Source organism: Podarcis tiliguerta (assembly GCF_965153285.1).
Source record: "Podarcis tiliguerta genome assembly, chromosome: 14".
NCBI classification, from domain to species: Eukaryota; Metazoa; Chordata; class Lepidosauria; order Squamata; family Lacertidae; genus Podarcis; species Podarcis tiliguerta.
The window spans coordinates 25231786-25250004 of NC_139547.1; the positions used below are offsets into that span (position 1 = coordinate 25231786).

The 18219-nt window shown below is 46.9% G+C and overlaps 1 protein-coding gene across 1 annotated transcript; it reads left to right on the top strand.

Moving 5' to 3' along the window:
• Window positions 1-392: 392 nt before the first annotated feature.
• On the top strand, window positions 393-17934 carry RASL12 (RAS like family 12). The gene is made up of 6 exons (XM_083412304.1): window positions 393-871; window positions 5200-5324; window positions 6027-6083; window positions 11739-11812; window positions 13403-13593; window positions 14425-17934. The coding sequence occupies exons 2-6, from the start codon at window positions 5207-5209 to the stop codon at window positions 14807-14809; spliced, it is 825 nt and encodes a 274-aa protein (XP_083268430.1). The 5' UTR covers window positions 393-871; window positions 5200-5206; the 3' UTR covers window positions 14810-17934.
• Window positions 17935-18219: the final 285 nt, after the last annotated feature.

Sequence of the window (18219 nt, forward strand, 5' to 3'; positions counted from 1 at the left end):
TATTATCATTTCATCTCTTAATTGCCTAAATTAATCAACCTGTATTTGGGTAAGAATTGCATACAGACGGAGTTGGTGGACAGTTTGAAGGACCCTGTGTGAGAGAGGGAAGGGGAGATCTCACAGGGTGAGAGGCTGTCGGAAGAAAAAGATGTTCCTAGGTGATAACTGGTGCGGGGAGCACATATTTTTCAGAATGGGACAAAGGATGGGATGCACTTGTGAGAGAAAATCTTGTCTGTTTCTATCTTCTTTTTATTATTCTTTGTGTGGGTTGTGGGTGGGTGGGTGCCTTTTATTGTATGGTGAAAATCTCAGGACAGCTTTATTATCAACCTGCGACACAGGGTAGGCTCAAAAAGATGGCTCTGCTGCGGTGGGGGCATGTAGGTGGTTCTACTTTAAGAATGAAGCCAGAAAGATTCCCCTCCCCCTTTCTGGGCATCTTTTATATGATGTTGATTATTCGCCCAGAAGAAAAGGCCTCCTCCTCTTAAGCCTGCCCTTTGCTGATGGGAAACTCTGTCCATCAGAGGCCAGGAGAGGCAGCAGCTTTCCTTACAAGGAGTTTGGCAAGGGCTCAACTGGCGAAAGTCTCAGGGAACGGGAGTTCCTCTTCCTCTGCCTCATTCATTCAAGTCAAATCGGAGTGACCTGCAGCTGTGCGGAGCAAGCAGACGCCTCTTTGTTCCCAGCGGTGAGAGAGAAGGGGGGGGGGCTCCTTGTTGCTCACTCCCTGCTTCGATTTGGGGAGGGAGGCCTTGGAGAGGGACTCTCGGCAACCCGAAGGTGAAAACAGTTGTGGATGTGTGGCTGTCAAGTGACTGTGTCTTGCCAAGAGGTCCCATGGCGATCCAGCTCTAATCTGAAGGTGAGCTGCTGCTGGTCTGTTTTTGCTACTTCTTGGTAGCTCAGTGGTAGAGCATCTGCCTTGCATGCAGGAGACCCCAGGTTCGATCCCCAACAGCATCTCTCCAGGTAGGTCTGGGAACATCCTCCCTCTGAAATCCTTGAGAGCGGCTGCCAGCCAGAGCAGGCAATGCCGATCTAGATGGACCTGGTGGTCTGACTCAGAATAAGGCAGCTTCCCAAATCCCTATGACCCTGAGGCCAAAAGGAAGGAGGGAATGCATGGCACCTGTGTCATGTGGGGTTGAATGGGGCAGGGGGGAAGAGTCAGCCAATGGATTTAAGACATAGGAGCATAGGAATTTGCCTTACACAGAGTTAAACCATTGATCTAGCTCAGTATTGTCTACACTGACTGGCAGCAGCTCTCCAGGATTTCGGGAAGAGGACATTCTGGCCTTACCTGGAGATGCCATTCTGCATGCGGCGCAGATGCCCTGATTGAGGCATAGATGTCCTTGCAGGGCTTTTTTCTTGCCCCACTGTCTTCTCTGCTTTAACAGGTTGTCTAGACTTCTACAGCATTCTGCTTGTTCTAGTTACTTTTTAAAATTATCTATCAAAATAAATTAAATCTCCCACTCTTCATCCAAAAAGAAGAAGAAAGTTCTCAGAGCAACTTACGATTGTCTTTTTCTTTGGGGGGAAAAAAGAAAAAGACAAGGCTTGCAATCTAAAAAGACACAACACTAAAGGAAAACAGATCAGGAGGGAGGAGGAAGAGCACAGGAAACAAGGGTGCATACTCTGGGCCTTGTTGCATCTCTCCTATCAGCCTCAATACTCTATGGAAGAAAATATTGCCGGTCACCACCAGACTTTTAGAGAATTATGGGCTGGATGAGGGGATGAATTGTTGGTCTACCTATTTGCAGCTCTCAGACTTTCATATTCAGAGCTAACTCTGGATGTCAGATATTGGAGGCAGACATCTCAGAAGAGCTATAGCCTTGGCTTGTGAGCTTTCTAGAGGGATCTGCTTAGAAACAGAATGCTTGACCAGGTCAGTGTCAGTCTCACCCAGGAGTGCTTTGACAGATGTCCCTTACTGTGTTGGTGTGAAACCTGTTTACAGAATGCCAGTCACCCTTTGCTCACCTAGCCTCTACATTTTTCTCCCCTCCCCTCATAACTGTTGCTTGCTGTTTAGATTGTAAGGTCCTTGGGGCAGTGACCTCCTCCCTCCATGAAGCACCATTTAAGTGCATCGCTAATGATTTAAAATCAGGGACCTTGTCAGCTTGAAAGCTGTAAGGCTGCAATCTGGGAGCTGAGATGCAAACAGGAGCTTCACTTCAGCCAGTCATCATCGTCTGGACTTAGCTTTGGACCCTGTTTCCAGATCCAGGGTTCTACGCCAGCTTATGGAAAGGAATGACAAACCAGGCAGGGCCTCTGGGAATGTGCAGAAAGTTCTGCTCCCTGTCCACAAAGCAAGCCCTGAAGAGTTCCCTTCCCACCTAGGAAAGGGTGTGCGACACCCAGTTCAGAGAGGTGATCATGAGAATGGGAAATGTCCAGGTTTGAGAACATTTGCGCTTCTGGCTAACAGTTGTAAGAGCAGGAAAGGCTGCTGGTTTCACGTCTTGCTCAAGTGGTTTCCTGGAGACCATCGTGGGAAGCAGAGATCCCTTAATGATCCCCAGTTTGCCAGGGATGAGTGTAATTTTATGCCAAGGACAGAAAATTAACTCATCTCATGAGAACTGGAGGAAGTCCTTGAATGAGTCAGATGTTCCTTGTTTTTCATGATGACCAGACTTGATCCTCAAAGCCTCTTACTTTGTTAGACAGGAGATAGTCAAGAGTTAAGAGTGGCATGAAGGAGGCATCATTTCCTATGATGAACACACATCTTCATTTTGACTTGCATCCAAAGCTGCGCTAAGCCGCTCGTTCTATTAGTGCAAGGATTTCTGTTTGTGCAACAGAATGTTCTCTACCTCCCCCCACAGAATCACAGATTTGGAAGCAACCCTGAATGTCATCTAGTCCAACCCACTGCAATGCAGGAATCCTGCCCACAGCTGTTCCTGAGTGGGCTTAAACCACCATCCACCAGCCAGATTCATTGCAGTCCCCATGCACCCCCTAAACCTGTTCTGGGGTTCCCACCAACTCTTCAGAACAGATATGGGAAGGGTGGATGGCACCTGAGATGAGAGAAGAGGGGCAAGTTTTTTTGCACAAGCCAAAATCCTTTTGCTAATGGAACAAGGGCTTCAAATAATGTTCTTTGTCCCGCCATCGTCATCGTTGGTCATTCTCAAGATCTGTAACACAATGGCAGCGCACATGCTTAGCTTGCAGAAGGTTCAGTCCTCAGCATCTCCAGGTAGGGCAGGGAGACAGCCGTTTTTGAAATCATGGAGAGCCACTGCCAGTCATTGTAGACCACTGACAACTAACATGGCGCCCTTTGAATATTGTTGGACTACAACTCCCATCAGCCTCAGCCAATGTGTCCAACAGGGATGATGGGAGCCCAGTGAAACCTGGAGGGCACCAGGTTCACTTCCCCTGATGCAGACTATCCTGAGCTAGATGGACAAAATGGGGAGTGACCATAACTCAACACTAGAACATTTCTCTGCATGTAGGAGGTCGCCAGTTCAATCCATGACATCTTCAAGCAGGGCTGGGAAGGACTCCTGCCCCAAACCCTGAAGCCAATCAGCACTGAGCAAGATGGACCATGGTCTGGTGTGGTAGAAAGCAGTTCCTACGTTTCTAAGCAGGCTTGGAAGTTATCAAGAAACCTATCGTGCCCGCTGAGCAGAAGCACAAATAGGATTTTGTGAACACCCCACAGCAGGGGTAGCCAACATGGTGCTCTCCATATCTTGTTGGACTACAGGTCCCATCAGCCCTGGCCGGCATAGCCAAGGGTACAGGGCTGATGGGAATTGTAGCTCAACAAGATTTACAGGTTTGCCACGTTGGCTACCCTGACATCACAGACTTTGAAAATGTCATGTCAGTTCTGTGGACAAACTCTAGTCTTCATTGACAGTGCACAGCAGGGCCTTGGGGGGATGTTGTAACAGCTTGGTTTTCACAATTTCAGAAGAAAGAAATTGTCCTAGAAAACAGTAAATCACACCATTTATTTATTTAATTTAAAAATATCACTTAATAAAAAAAATTATCTCCGAGGCAATCAAACAAAACATTGGTATCAATTCGTAGAAAAGTACAAGCTTTCCTAAAAGCTAAGGAAAAACAGACCCGAACTACAAATCACAGATTAAACTGAGCAGCTTACAAAACAGATAATTAAAAAACTAAGAGTCCAAGTCCAGGGAATCTGGAGTAAACAACATACCGGTATAAGTTTTCATGAGGTGTTCAGAGGTCATTACCATATCTGCCTCCTTAATCACCTGAGGGAGAACATTCCAGAGGGTGCATGATGTCATCGAGAAGGCCGGCTTCTGTGACCACTGGCTGGTTGTGGAATGACCTGCAGGGACTTCTCAGAACATATTCAAAACCAGCTTGGTATGTACTGGGGGGGGGGAGCAGTCCACTAGGTATCCTGCCCCCAGTTTACTTCTACCTTGAACTTCATATCCACCAAGGAATTAGTGAACATGCTTGTGCTTCTGGCAGCGTGTCTGCTTATTGTGCAATTAAGAAAAACCAAATTATTAAAATTATTAGAAGTGTGTCCTAGGGTTGCCATATTCCCCAAAGTGAAAATCTGGTCAAAGTTGTTGGCCTTTATTGGGAACATCTCCCTTTTTAAATCGCTCTACTTGCCCATGGGGTGCTCTGGTCCATGGGGTCACGAAGAGTCGGACATGACTAAACAACTCAACAACAACAACTCGCCCATATGTCCAGGTTTTCCCAGACATTTTGCAGATTCAGCAAAAATCCACACGGACGCCATTTTTAGAGCCTGATTCCTGGACATATGGCAGCCCTATATCTTGGGAGCTGTAATTTGTTAAGGATGCTGAGAGTTGGAGACCTTAGTCCCCTTATTCCCCTCCCAGAGCTACAACTCCAAGAGTAGTTTAACAATCAATCCCTCTCCCCAGGAAATTCTGGGAATTGAAGCTCTAGCAGGGGACCAGGTATCTCCTACCAACTCTCAGCACCCTTAACACATGACAGCTCCCAAAATCCTTTGGGGGAAGCCATGACTGTTTAAAATGGTATCCTGGTGCTTTAATATGTAGAGTGACTGTTACTTGAGGCTGTCTCAACGGGACAGGCTGGAAAGAGAAAAAACGAACTGATTACTACCGGAGGATGTCCCCAAATTTGCTTCTGTTCCCACAGCCAGAGGATGTCTTCCATGTTCAGCAAGACTCGGACGGCCCACTGTGCGAATGAGCGCCATCTCCACACCTTTCCCCAGGAATGCAACGTGGCCATATTGGGGTGTCAAGGATCTGGAAAATCAGGTTAGGAGATGTTGGGGGACCTGGGAGTAGGGAGGGGGAAGAAATTGTAATCCAGCTCACTTGTAAAGTTGAACCTGTTTACTTCGCACAGGGAGCAGCACATTCCCATTTCTCCTCAGGTGGTGAAAAGGGACAACCCCCCCCCCCCCATTATATCACAGCTTTCGTCCATCCTGGAACCCAAAGTGATGTTCATGTGGTTCCCAGGAGCTCACTTAACCAGGCACTGATAAGACTACGGTTGTCTAACTTGTGGCCCTCCAGATGTTGTTGGATTCCATCAACTTCCAGCCCCAGCCAGTGCACCCAGCTGTCAAGGATGATGGGAATTGTAGTTCAACAACACCTGGAAGGCCACAGGCTAGCTACTCCTCAAAAACACCCCAATCTGCTTTAGCTTTAGCAAAGTGATGGTCCCATGAGCTCTCACATCATGCCCTGGGACCATCTGCCGCAGTAGTCCCAGCTGTGGTACTGCCCATGCAGCTGCTCAAAAGTGGAACTGCTCTCTCTTCATGTCTACTGCTTGCAGGCTAGAAGGTAGGTCTTCGCAGGATAGGTTCCCAAGCAGAAGGGTCCGTTCCTTGTGTGCAAAACTGAGGTCTTTCTCATCCATTTCAGCAATAAAATAATAATCTTGCTCTTCTGGTGAAGACTCACTGCTGGAACTAAGTATCTCTCTCTTTCTCTGGCTTTTTTCAGCGTTGACAGTGAAGTTTCTAACCAAGAGGTTTATAAGCGAATATGATCCTAACCTAGGTAAGAAGACCTTGCTCTGATCTCATGGATTCCCCTTGCACCCCTCCTTCCTCCTTCCTCCTCCTCCCCTTCTTCCTATGTTCATTTTTAAATCAGTACTTTATTCAGAACCATGAGGCCTAGAATCTTGCTTTATCATTAGGAGAAAGATCATAGATGAGTAATATAGTACATGCTTTGCATGCAGAAGGCCTAAGGTTCAATCCCCAGCATCTCTGGGTAGGACTGGGAGAGGTCCCTGTCTGAAACCTTAGGATTCCTAGAAACAATGCCTTATATGGAGTCAGGCATCGGGCTCATCTACCTCCAAATGCTCAAAATCCAAAGATCTGCTTGTGCAAATTTATTTATTTATTGCAATTATATCCCACCAGAGCCAGTATGGTGTAGTGGTTAAGAGCGGTAGTCTCGTAATCTGGGGAACCGGGTTCGCGTCTCCGCTCCTCCACATGCAGCTGCTGGGTGACCTTGGGCCAGTCACACTTCTCAGAAGTCTCTCAGCCTCACTCACCTCACAGTTTGTTGTGGGGGAGGAAGGGAAAGGAGATTGTTAGCCGCTTTGAGACTCCTTAGGGGAGTGAAAGGCGGGATATCAAATCCAAACTACTACTACTCCTCTTCTTCTTCTTCTTCTTCTTCTTCTTCTTCTTCCTTCTCATCCGAGTTGCTCAAGGTGGTTCTCCCCTTCTTCACTGAATCCCAACAACATCCCTGTGAGGTAGATTAGGCTGAGAGGCAATGACTGGCCCAAGGTCACCCGGTGGTGATTTGAACCCTGTTCTCCCAGATCCTAGACTAACACTCTAATCACTACACCACACTGGCTCTCTCTATTCTTTGCAAGAAAAGTTTGCTTTTCAATTGGGTAAAGGAGGGCAGTGGTGAAAGTGCCTCCCTTCCCTCAGAGGAACTTATCTTCCACCCCACTGTATTTCTAAATGTGCCTCTGAGAATAAGTATTGTTGCATGCCACTCCAGTCTCTGAGCAGTGTGAGATTCCAGGTGCTTACCACCCAGGGTTCGTATTTCCTTTTGGAAATGAGGCACAGCGGAGACTATGGTGTCTTTATGATAAATGGTTTACCTGAGCCTACAATGGAGGGGTTCACAGCATTAACCATTGGATCAACTATTGCTCTGCTTCTCGGGCTTTGCAGCTTGCTGCTTTGCTTCTCAGTCACATCACAACAAAACTCAACCCTAAATTCAGGCTTTGTGCCTCTAACAATCCCTAAATTGAGGGAGGGGCATCTGGCACAGAGTCCCCTTTCCTTTGTTCTCTTAATGGGCCATCTCTCAGGTGATTATCTCATCAGGAAACTAGCCTGACTTCTATTTTAACACTTGCTGGATCCAGGAATTGGAAAGGGTAGGGTACCCTGAACCCGTAACAGTATTTATGCAAAGACAATTTATCTGCCTCCTGGATGAACAGAGCAATAGCACTTTGAGGTCACTTGGGTCAACTCTCACCCACAAGGACTCATCAGAGACACAAAAAAGGGGTCCAGTAATAATTAAGCAGAAAAGAGACCCAATTGTTGGGTCTCTGGGGGACATCAGCCACCGTTCCATCTGCCTTCTTGGAGAAATGGCGAGATGGGGGGGTGGGGAGAGCTTGTCCGGAAATATTCCAAGGTATTTTAAGTTGCAATGTTTTTTTCCGCCATTGTTTCAAAACAAACTGCCAAATTTAGAGCACATACCAAGGGACGAAGCAGAGATGGAAAACACTGATTGTGTAGCAAGCAAAGGCAAGGCAGCCAGGATATAAAACGAAACCCTCTAAATATCTCTGTGTTGCTCTCTTTTACTGTTTGTGAGCTGGGAGGCTTGTGGACGGCATGCACATTTCATTGAGGCAGAGATAGTCAGCTTTCCCCAACCTGGTAACCTGAAGAGGCTGTTGGACTACAGTTCCCATTACCACTGACCATCCCCGTCTGGGGATGATGGGAATTGCGGTCCAGCAACATCTGGGAGGCCACATCTCAGTCACTTCTGTGCTACAGGGTTGTCCAGATAGTGGCTACACTGACGGATATGGGCTCTCCAAGGTTTCGATTTCCCAGCAATTTCTGGAAATGGCAGGGAATTGAAATTGCCATCTTCTGCTGCTCTACCACAGACACACACCCTCTCATGTTTTGCCAAGAACCAGTAAATCAGGGGTGTACATAGAAGCAGTGGCAGAGCTTTATGCTCCAGTACTGGGGGGGCGGGGGCGGAAAGCAGGTGGGGGCAGGGCTGGCGTGTGTTCCGGGGGTGGGGCATGCCACCTGCAGGGGCGTGGCACCCAGCACTCTTCCCGCACTCCTCTTCCGCCAGTGCGTAGAAGACACAGGAAGAAGAAAGGTACCAGAAGATGGGGTGCAGGCCATATCTGCACTACACATTTAAAACAGTATCATCCCACTTTAAACAGCCATGTCTTCCCCTAAAGAATCCTGGGAGCCATAGTTCATTAAGTGTGCTGAGAGTTGTTTGGAGACCAACTCTCAATTCCCAAAATGGTTTAACAATCAATTCCCTCTTCCTAGCACCCTTTACAAACCACAGATCCCAGAATTCCTGGGGGTAGAGAAGCCACGACTGCTTAAAGTGTGACGATAATGCTTTAAATCTATAGTCCAGATGGGGTCTCAGATCGAATGTCCAATCTGTGGTTTGCTTGCTACTTCCAAGCCATTGCATTGAAAATGTGTTTTTAAGGGTTGAGGGTACAGCATTTCTGACATTCTGCAGTGTGATAAGCTACGGTATACCGAGTCCCTTTTCTATGCAACTTTTAAGGATGCGATTGCCATGCATTTCCATGGGTTTGCTTCTGAAAGCAGCCTAAACACTAATATAGATACCTGATTCCCTCTCTTCCTTTTTTTTACTTTTAAACATAGTCTAAATGGTGCAGAAACAGCTCTATCTGAATGCACAAACCTGCAATGTGTTAACTTTGGCAGGGGTCTTCTTTCTAAAAACAAATGGGTCTGGCTGGGCCAGAATTCAGCGCTCACAATTACCTTGCGCTGCCAATGTTAAACATTTCCAACATACTTTCCCACTGATTGCATTCAAGCAAACGGGGCTGCTTTTTTTCATAGGCCAACCTCAAAGGGGACGGCAACGAGCCGCAAATGATTTATGCCGAGTTATGCATGCAGGCAAAACCCAGGAACCCATCTGAAGGCCTCCTCACTTTAATGGGTTCTGTGTTCCCAAATATTCATTCTTCAAATGTCGGCAATTATAACCTTGTTTTCAACAAAAGGAAAAGGAGTGGAGGATGCCGCTGCACCAGTTTTGAAGTCTCTGTGAAAATATTACTCTGCGGAAATATCTTGCTAGATGAATCACTGGGCATTCATTTAGCAGAGCAATGAAAAAGGGCATGGAAATGTTTTTTAATTGGACCGAGAGAGTTTTCCCTTTGCTTTGAAGGTCATTATTGTCCAGCTTCTGGGGCAATCCAGAAAAGAGGTGGGGTGGAATTTCCAGTGTGGAGTTTCTTGTCCTCTGGGATGCCCATCCTCTGAGATGAAAATGGTCCCTGGTGACTGCGGGGGAAACCCTTCAAAAGATGGAGCAAGGGGCTCTTTTGTCCTTGCAGAATAAACTTTGCAACCCCATGCACTGCTTAGTTAACCAGGGAAACTGTAGAGGGGCAAAGGATAGCCCTTAGCTTGGTCATGGGGCATCTGCTTTGCATGAAGAAGGTCCAGTGGTTGGGAAGGACTCTGAGCTGTAACTTAGGAGAGCTGCTGCTGGTCAGTGTGAACAATACTGAGCTAGATAGACCAAGGATCTGGCTGTATGTATGTATACAAGCAGGGAGTTCTCGCTTGATTCTGGAGGGAAGGCTTAGTGGAAGAGCACACACTTTGCATGCAGAAGCTTCCAGATTCATTCCCTGGCGTCTCCAGGTAGGGCAGGGAAAGACTCTCTGTCTGAAACCCTGCTGCCAGTCAGAGCAGACAATACTGAACAAGATGGACCAAGAATCAGACCTGGAATTTCCCCCCCCCCCCTGCTAATTGATGCATCTGCAGAGAACAAGAGCTCAGTCTGCCAACAGCTTCATCTGTGTGTCAGTGACAAGACAGTTGAGATGTAATCTTGCAGAAATTCTTGGCAGGTGACTATTCTGAGTCAAGCCCAGAGGCCTGGGATGGGGAGAGGAAAATTTAGGAGAAAGCCAGAGTGCCGGGTGTGTGTGAGAGAGAGGTGGCAAAGGTCTGGACCTATCAAATCTCTTTCCTGAATGCAGAGATTCCAGGAAAGGGGGCTAGAGATTATGTTTGCCAGTTTGCCTGCCTGCCTGCCCATCCATCCATCCGTCCGTCCATCATCTATCTATCTAACTATAACTGTCTGTCTATCCCCTCATCTCTTTTCTTGATTCAAGAGGAAACATTCAGGCAATATTTCTAACTGCTTTCTCAGCAAGAAGCAGATTCCAGATCCCAGTGTTTTGGCCAATCGGTCCAAAGGGGACCGAAATGACTGTCAAGCACTTGACACTTTCTATTTTTGCATTTTTAACGTGACAGAGCCAGTTTAGGTTTGAAGCACAGAAGACGCAGCAGAAGGCAGCCACTCCAGCCTGTAAGCCCAGGACACATCACTGGTGCCTTCCAGGTGCCAGGAGACAAAAGACATATTGAGGGCTTCTCCTTGCAGCCAATTGCTCATCTAGCTTTGATTATGGTGGGATGGAAGCAGGGCTAGCCCTACCATGAGAAGCAGAAGGAGGGGTCCACTCAGGAGGTAGAGGCTGGGGGAAGCAGGCAGTAGCAACATTTTGGAAAACAGAGCTGTGTGGAACCCACAGTTCTGTCCCATCACCAGTGTTGACATAAGATCAACTGCTTCCCTAACTGGCTTCTGCCCATGGAATGGGATGGAATCTCACTTAGCCTCAAGCAGAAAAAAGTATTGGATGAATCCTGGACAGAAAGGCTCCATTCTGGCATAGCCTGTTGCTTGAGGGTAGCCGGGCGGAAAAGTGGATGGGACTCCTGAACCTTTAATAGTGTGTAGAAGAGAAGATTTCAGCTGGTCATGCAACTATCAAAGCTGCAGAAGCCCAGTCCTCCTCCTCCTCCTCCTTATTATTATTATTATTATTATTATTATTACTACTACTACTACTACTACTACTACTGCTGCTGCTGCATTTATATACTGCCTTATACTCACAGGTCTCAGGGTGGTTCACAAGATAAAATCATAAGATAAAAACACAAAATGCATAATAAAAATAAGAACAAGAACAACCTAATGATCCCCCCAACACACTTTTAAAGGGCATTGGATGTCAATCAGCCAAAGGCCTGGTTAAAGAGGAATGTTCTGCCTTGTGCCTCAAGGTGTATAATGAAGGCACCAGGCGAACCTCCCTAGGGAGAGCATTCCACAAATGGGGGGCCACTGCAGAAAAGGCCCATTGTTGCGATGTCACCCTCTGGACCTCTAATAGAGGAGGCACATGAAGAAAGGCCTCGGATTATGATCTCAGAGTCTGGGTAGGTTTATATGGAGAGAGGAAGTCATTGAGGTATTGCAGTCCTGTTGACCACCCTAGTAATGGCTTGGGTTTGGGTTTAGAAGCTGGTCTGCTTCTAGATTAATGCCATTTTAAAAAACATTGTCTTGCAGAGGACACATATGCTTCAGAAGAGGTGGTGGACCAACAACCAGTTCTACTGAAGGTCATGGATACAGCCGACCAGGTAATGGAGAAGTGAGTCCTGGCACAAAGGCTCCTTTGCAACTGCACCATTCATGCACTATCTCACTGTGAACTTGAGCATTTCTGTTCACCAGAGGCACACTCTGCTTTGGACCCTGGAGTCAAGTTGCCTCTTTCTCCTCTTCATTGCCCTGGAATATTTTTAAAGTTTATTAGGGACAGTGTCAGGTAAATAGAATAGGGTTTATTTTAAAACCAAGCTTCTTTTAATTGCCTTCTTTTGAAAGGCAGAATGACAGATTAAATGGATGAATGCCAAAGCCAGCCTGCAAGCCTATCTTAGCACAGGAACAAAATGCCCCATTCTTATAAGGCTCTGAGGATTAGTTGGCCCCAGGCACATCAGGAGTCAAATTGCATAATGGCTCTTGTTTCTAATGCTGCAAACAATGGACAAAAGCAGGAGGAAGAGGAGGGGAGCTGCTAGCAGCTGGCCTGCAGCACCTTTCTTGTGAGTAACAGCCAAAGCATTTTGAAAGTTTTTCAGTTTAGAAATAACAAGGCACGATGCAGATTTTTGACATTATACATGGTGTCTGGGGATGGAGAGAATTCTTTCTCCCTCGTAGCACTAGAATGCAGGGTCACTCAGTGGCATTCATTGGTTGGCTGTAGAGGCGGAACAGAGAAAAGGAAGCCCTTCTAACAACTCCTGTGACCAACTTGCAGAACTCACTGCTGTTCTAAGTTGTGCTGCTGTCCTTAGTTGCTTTTAAAGGGGTGGGAGGCAGGGATAAACAAATTCCTGCAGGAAACAGCTATGAAGTTTAATTTATTTGTTGCATTTATACCCCCCACCTTCTTCTGCAAAGAGCCAAAGGTGGCCTACATGGATTCCCCTCCTTCTTGAATCCCAACAAAAACCTTGTCAGATTGGTTGGGCTAAGAGGCAGTGAAATTCTTATGGGTACCGTGCAAGTTGCTTCATAGACAAGTGGGGATTTGAACCCTGGTCTCTCAGGCCCTAGCCTAACACTCTAACCACTACACCAAGAGCCATTCAGCGTACTTGGTGCAGTGTGGGACTAGGCTTGGGGAGACCTGGGTTCAAATCTCACACAGTAGTTAAGTTCACAGGATGGCCTTGGACCAGTCACCATTTTCCAGCCTACCCAACCTTGCAGGTTTGTTGTGAGGTTAAAATGAAGATGGGAGTTACCAGGTCCTTGCAAGCATCCTTTTTATTGTACTGAGGCAGTTATACCGCAGCATTCTGCAGCCTCCCCAGGTGCCTGCATTTCCTGTTCTGAAACAGCCCAATGAGAGGAGTTGCCTTCTCATCATGGATACCTAGGAAGGCTGCAGAGTGTGGACCACTGGAAAGATGATTTGTAGAATGAAATCACAAACAACTTTCAGCCACCCATGAAAATTTCATTTAAATTTTCTCTCCTTTTTGAGGAGGAAGAGCAGGATATGCATGGGATTGGTAAATAAATTTTCAAATGCAATTTAAGAACATAAGATGAGCTTCCTAGATCATGCCAATGGCCCATCTAGTCCAACAAGCTGTTCTCAGTGGCCACCCAGATAGTCACTAATAATCCCCATGTGGTTGGTTCCCTGCTAGGATGTGCCAGTGAGCTGCGAGCGATACTTGAATTGGGCCAGCGCATTCATGGTGGTCTACAGCATTGACAACCGGAAGAGCTTTGAGGGAAGCCAGCAATACTTGGACGTCATAGCACTGCACCTGAAAAATGCCCAGCATGAATCTCCGGTTTTCCTGGTGGGGAACAAGCTGGACATGGAACAATACAGGTAATGCCTTAAGCAGGCACCTACTGAGACCATTACTGTTTACACTGACTGGCAGCAGCTCTCCAGGGTTTCAGGGAGTAGTCACTCCCAGCCCTACTTGGAGATGCCAGGGATTGAACTTAGGACCTTCTGCATACAAGGCAAGACACTGTACCATGGACTTATGGCCCTTCCCCATAAATGAGAATGATGAAGAAGCCTGACGCTCCCCAAACAGGCTGCTTAGTTCAAATGATGATGTAAAATTGAGCACCTACATCAGGGCTGGGGGACTTCAGGTTTTCTGAACCTAGTTTAAGAAAACCAGAACCCTACGATCTATCAGCCAGACCTATGCAGTGGCATACTTAATTTGCATTTTCTGAAATATGCAAACTGAAACTCAGACATCTTTCAAAATTCTCACTTCTCTGAATTTTGCCATGCAGTTCCCCAGCCAAGAAAAGTGTGCAAAATTCCATACACTAGCATGAAGTGTGCATAAAAATGCATGCGAAATAACATACAAAAATTCATTAAAGAAGGGAATATATTAGCGAAAGCATGCTTTGCAAAAATGTTGTTATTAGGAGCAGTTCACACAAAATCTTATGAACTGTCTTGAGGACTTTAAAACAAAAACAAAAAAACAAACTCAGAAATTGAAATGTGGAGAACTGAACTTAATAGGAAATGAGAAACAGAAAAACAAAAATGGCCAGATTCACCCACCATCAGAGTCCCTAGCCCAGGCCTTGCAATGCCTAGACCCCCAGAGCACCATTTGAGCAGGGGTTTTTTGTAGGTCAAATGGTCTGCTGGAGAGTGACCATTTCTGATTTCTTTTCTCAGGCAGGTGACCAAAGCTGAGGGGATTTCTCTGGCCTCCAAGTACGGCTCCTCCTTCTACGAAGTCTCAGCCTGCCTGGATTTTGAATCCGTGCAGCACATGTTCCACGAGGCAGTGCGAGAGGTGAGGAGGGAGATGGAGAGGCACATGGCGGTCCGCCCCTTGTTCATCATCGAGGAGAAGCCGTCCCTTCACCTCATCCCTCCAGCCGCCATGGCCTCCAAGCACAGCCTGGCCAGCTGCACCTACAACACTCTCTCCACCGTGAACTTCAAGGAAATCCCTTCGGTGGCCCAGGCCAAGCTGGTCACGGTGAAATCCTCCAGGGCCCAGAGCAAGAGGAAGGCTCCAACGTTGACATTACTGAAGGGATTTAAGATCTTTTGAGGGGAGGCTGCAAAGGGCTGCTCCAAGATAGGAGAGCAAGTTGGGGCCCTTTGCCTGACTGCATTAACCCTCAGCAGCCATCTTAAATGCTGGTGTACTGGCCTTCCTTGCTTCCCGCTTGGCCTCTCGTACTAGAGCAAAGCATGCTGGGAACATAAGAGCCTTGCCAAAGATTCATCTAGTCCAGTGACCAGTTCTCACAGTGACCAACAGATGCTTATGGGGAAAACACAAGTAGCACATGAGCGGAACAGCAACTCTACCTATTTGTGATTCGCAGCAGCTGCTGTTTTGGGACCTAACACCTCCAACAATAGTGGTTTTCAGTGACAAGGCTGCACCCTCCTGTTCAGGCTCCAGTTCAGACACTGCTGCACTGCTTTTTGCTCTCCCTCAGCCCAGCTGATCAAAACCCTCCCCAGCTTCCACTGAGGCTCTCTACTCCTCAGGAAGATCAAAGGGGAAGAGCTGGCATCCTTGCTCCCCCTTCCAAAGTGACTGAAGTCCAACCTGGGCCAGCACCCCATTTCTCCCTCCTCCATCAGAGCCTGCTATGCTGATGCCAAAACTGCAGGGCTAACGGCATTAAGCGACTGTGCCGCATGCAGTTTGACCAGGATTAGTATCGACGCTGCTCCAATACCTTTTTCAAATTCTGCACCCAACGCACGGATACCTTACAACCGGCAGAAATTGCATCGCATAGTTGCATACTTTGGTTGCTCTTGCAAAGTTTGTCTGCGTTATGAATGGCATTTTGTAACCGCCAATCTGTGTGTGTGTGATAGGCTAGGAAATGGAGATAGCAGATGGAGATAGCAGGAGGACAGGCACAAACGCACTGGGGTGTGTGGGCAGGAGCACATGACGCGTGTGCCGTTGAAACAAAAAGTGCCTGTTGTTTGGGTATTGAGGATGCCTCCACGTCCAGCTTTCCAACGCACTGCCAAAGAACAGGCTAAAGGGACACAGAGCCCCCTGGTGAAAGAATGGCATATCGTTCCTTGCGTACATTTTCCGTCAGCGCTCCTGGAGCAGGGGTCAGCAGCTTTTTTGGGCCTGTGGGCACATTTGCAAACCGGAGAATCTGTCCTGGGCATCACACACACACAGCACATTCCAGTACGCACTGCAAACCTAGAGTGCATTCAGAAGCGGAGAGTATTGTGTTCGTTTTCCTGCTAGCTCTTCTGAACTGATTTCTAATGTTCCTTTCACACTGCAGTGTCACAGAACTCTGGCTTTATACAGATACAGGCATTCCACCATAGGAGCCAACTCCTAGGGGCAAAGGTCCCTTTGCCCCCCAATAAAATATTTGAGGGGCCTGCCCTCCCCAAGTTAATGGGCACTGCCATTCAAATGGTGTTTGTGTGTACCACATCTTGTGATTGATTATGCAGGGCAGGGCTTACATGGGCCCCCTTGAAATATTTTATTCAAGTTGGCACCCCTGCATGCCGTGCTAAATTTCACTCACAACAGTGGGTGAGGTGTGACACGACAGCAAACATTATTGGGCCACATTGCTACCCCCCACCCCCAAAAAGTTTTTTTTGGGGGGGTCATGTAAACAAAACAGCCCCAAAGACACCTGAATAGCCTCAAAACTACAATGGTGGGGCAGGTAAGTTCCGTTCTTTTCCTGCTGTGCAAGGCAAAGACAGCTTCCCTTCAAATGCAAATAGCAGCTTCTAAGGGGCAGTTGTTGTAGTTGTGGACTGTGGCAGGGAGAGAGAGAACAAAACTTCGCAATCTTCGCATGCCCCAACCCCACCCTGTAACAGACCAGAGCTGGTCAAGCTCCATTGTGGCTGCTGCTTACACCTCACAAGAACAAAGATGCCAACTGCATCCATGCCATTGAGGTCCCATCTATTTCTGTCCTTAAACTAGTTTCAGGGCCCAGAGAAGCATCTGCGAGGGAGGCTGGGAGGTTTCTAATAGCGGAATATAAGGTAAAAGCCCATCTAGCCCATCATCCAGTTCTCACACTGGCTAACCAGCTGCCCCAAAGCAGGACCTGAGTGCAACAGCGCTCTCAAAATAAGGGCGTAAGAATTTCCCAACTTGATCTGGCCCAAGCCCCTCTAGTCGAACACCCTGTTCTCACAGTGGCCAACCTAGAAGATATCCACAAATAAGACCTTAGAGCAGCCTTTCTCAACCTGTGGGTCCCCAGATGTTGTTGAACTACAACTCCCATCACCCCTAGCTAGCAAACCCAGAGCTCAGGGATGATGGGAGTTGTAGTCCAAGAACATATGGGGACCCACAGGTTTAGAACCGCTGCCTTAGAGGAACAGCAGCACTCTTCACGCCTATGATTCCAAGCAACTGGCTCTGACTTTGAAGGAACAGCATAGCCATTGAAAGTCCTATCCTCCATTATAGCCTTATGTACAGAACCCTGGTGAAGGCGCTGAAACACCAGTTCTCAGTATCAGGCAGTGGAAGGGTGTGGGGAGAAAGAGACGGCAATTAAACTAGTACAAAACCAGCATCAGTTAGATCTGACCTCGGTAAACATCCAGTATCATTTTGTCTGTTCAACTGAAGTAATGAGTTAAATGGTGCCTTAGCTTAGAATGCCTCCCTTTTCTTCTTTTTCCCTTCTAAGTCTGATCTGTTTCCCATTTGCCCCAAATTATTTTGCAATCGAATGACAACATGCAGCAATGCTGCTCTAAAGGTAACCAAGAAACTAAGAGTGAAGAAAACCAGTGCGGCACTTTCATAATAAAGACCATTGATTTATTTCCCCATCTGTTCTCTTTTTCCGCAAGGGGAGTAGGAAGGAAGTGGGCTGTGTGTGCAGAACCAACTTTAGCTTCTATCTTGATGCTTCTTGGGGAGCGGTGACCTTTAAATCCAGCATTGCTATTTCACTCAACTGGTGCGGAAAATATTTTGATGAAGGAAACTTTGGGGAAGCCAAGTGCGGAATCTTTTGTTTCATTCTGCTTGTTGGCACAATTGCAATTTCCCCTCCCCCTCCCCTTCTCTGTTTAGGGTTTGATTTATTCAGCCCTAGGATCCTGTAATACCAAAGCCTTGTGCATTCATTCATAGGGATTAATTACCACTCCTGGTTCCATTTGCGTATATAAAAGCTATATATGTAACTTTGTAATGTAAATGTGTTCATTTATTCATTCATTCCATGTTCTTGGACATTCTGGTCACTCTCTCCAGTTCAGTTTCAGAATTCACCGTTTTAAACTGCACTTTTAAATTGTTATTTCTCCCCCTTTCTCCCCTTTACTGAGCTTTTCTGAAAATGCAAATTAAAGAGAAAGAAAAACAAAACAGATGCAAGGGGTACTGACATAACGGGCTTAAGATAGCTCAGTCATTATACATGCTGATCATCTTAATGCTTCTTTCCTCCCGCACAAGCAAATGTAGCT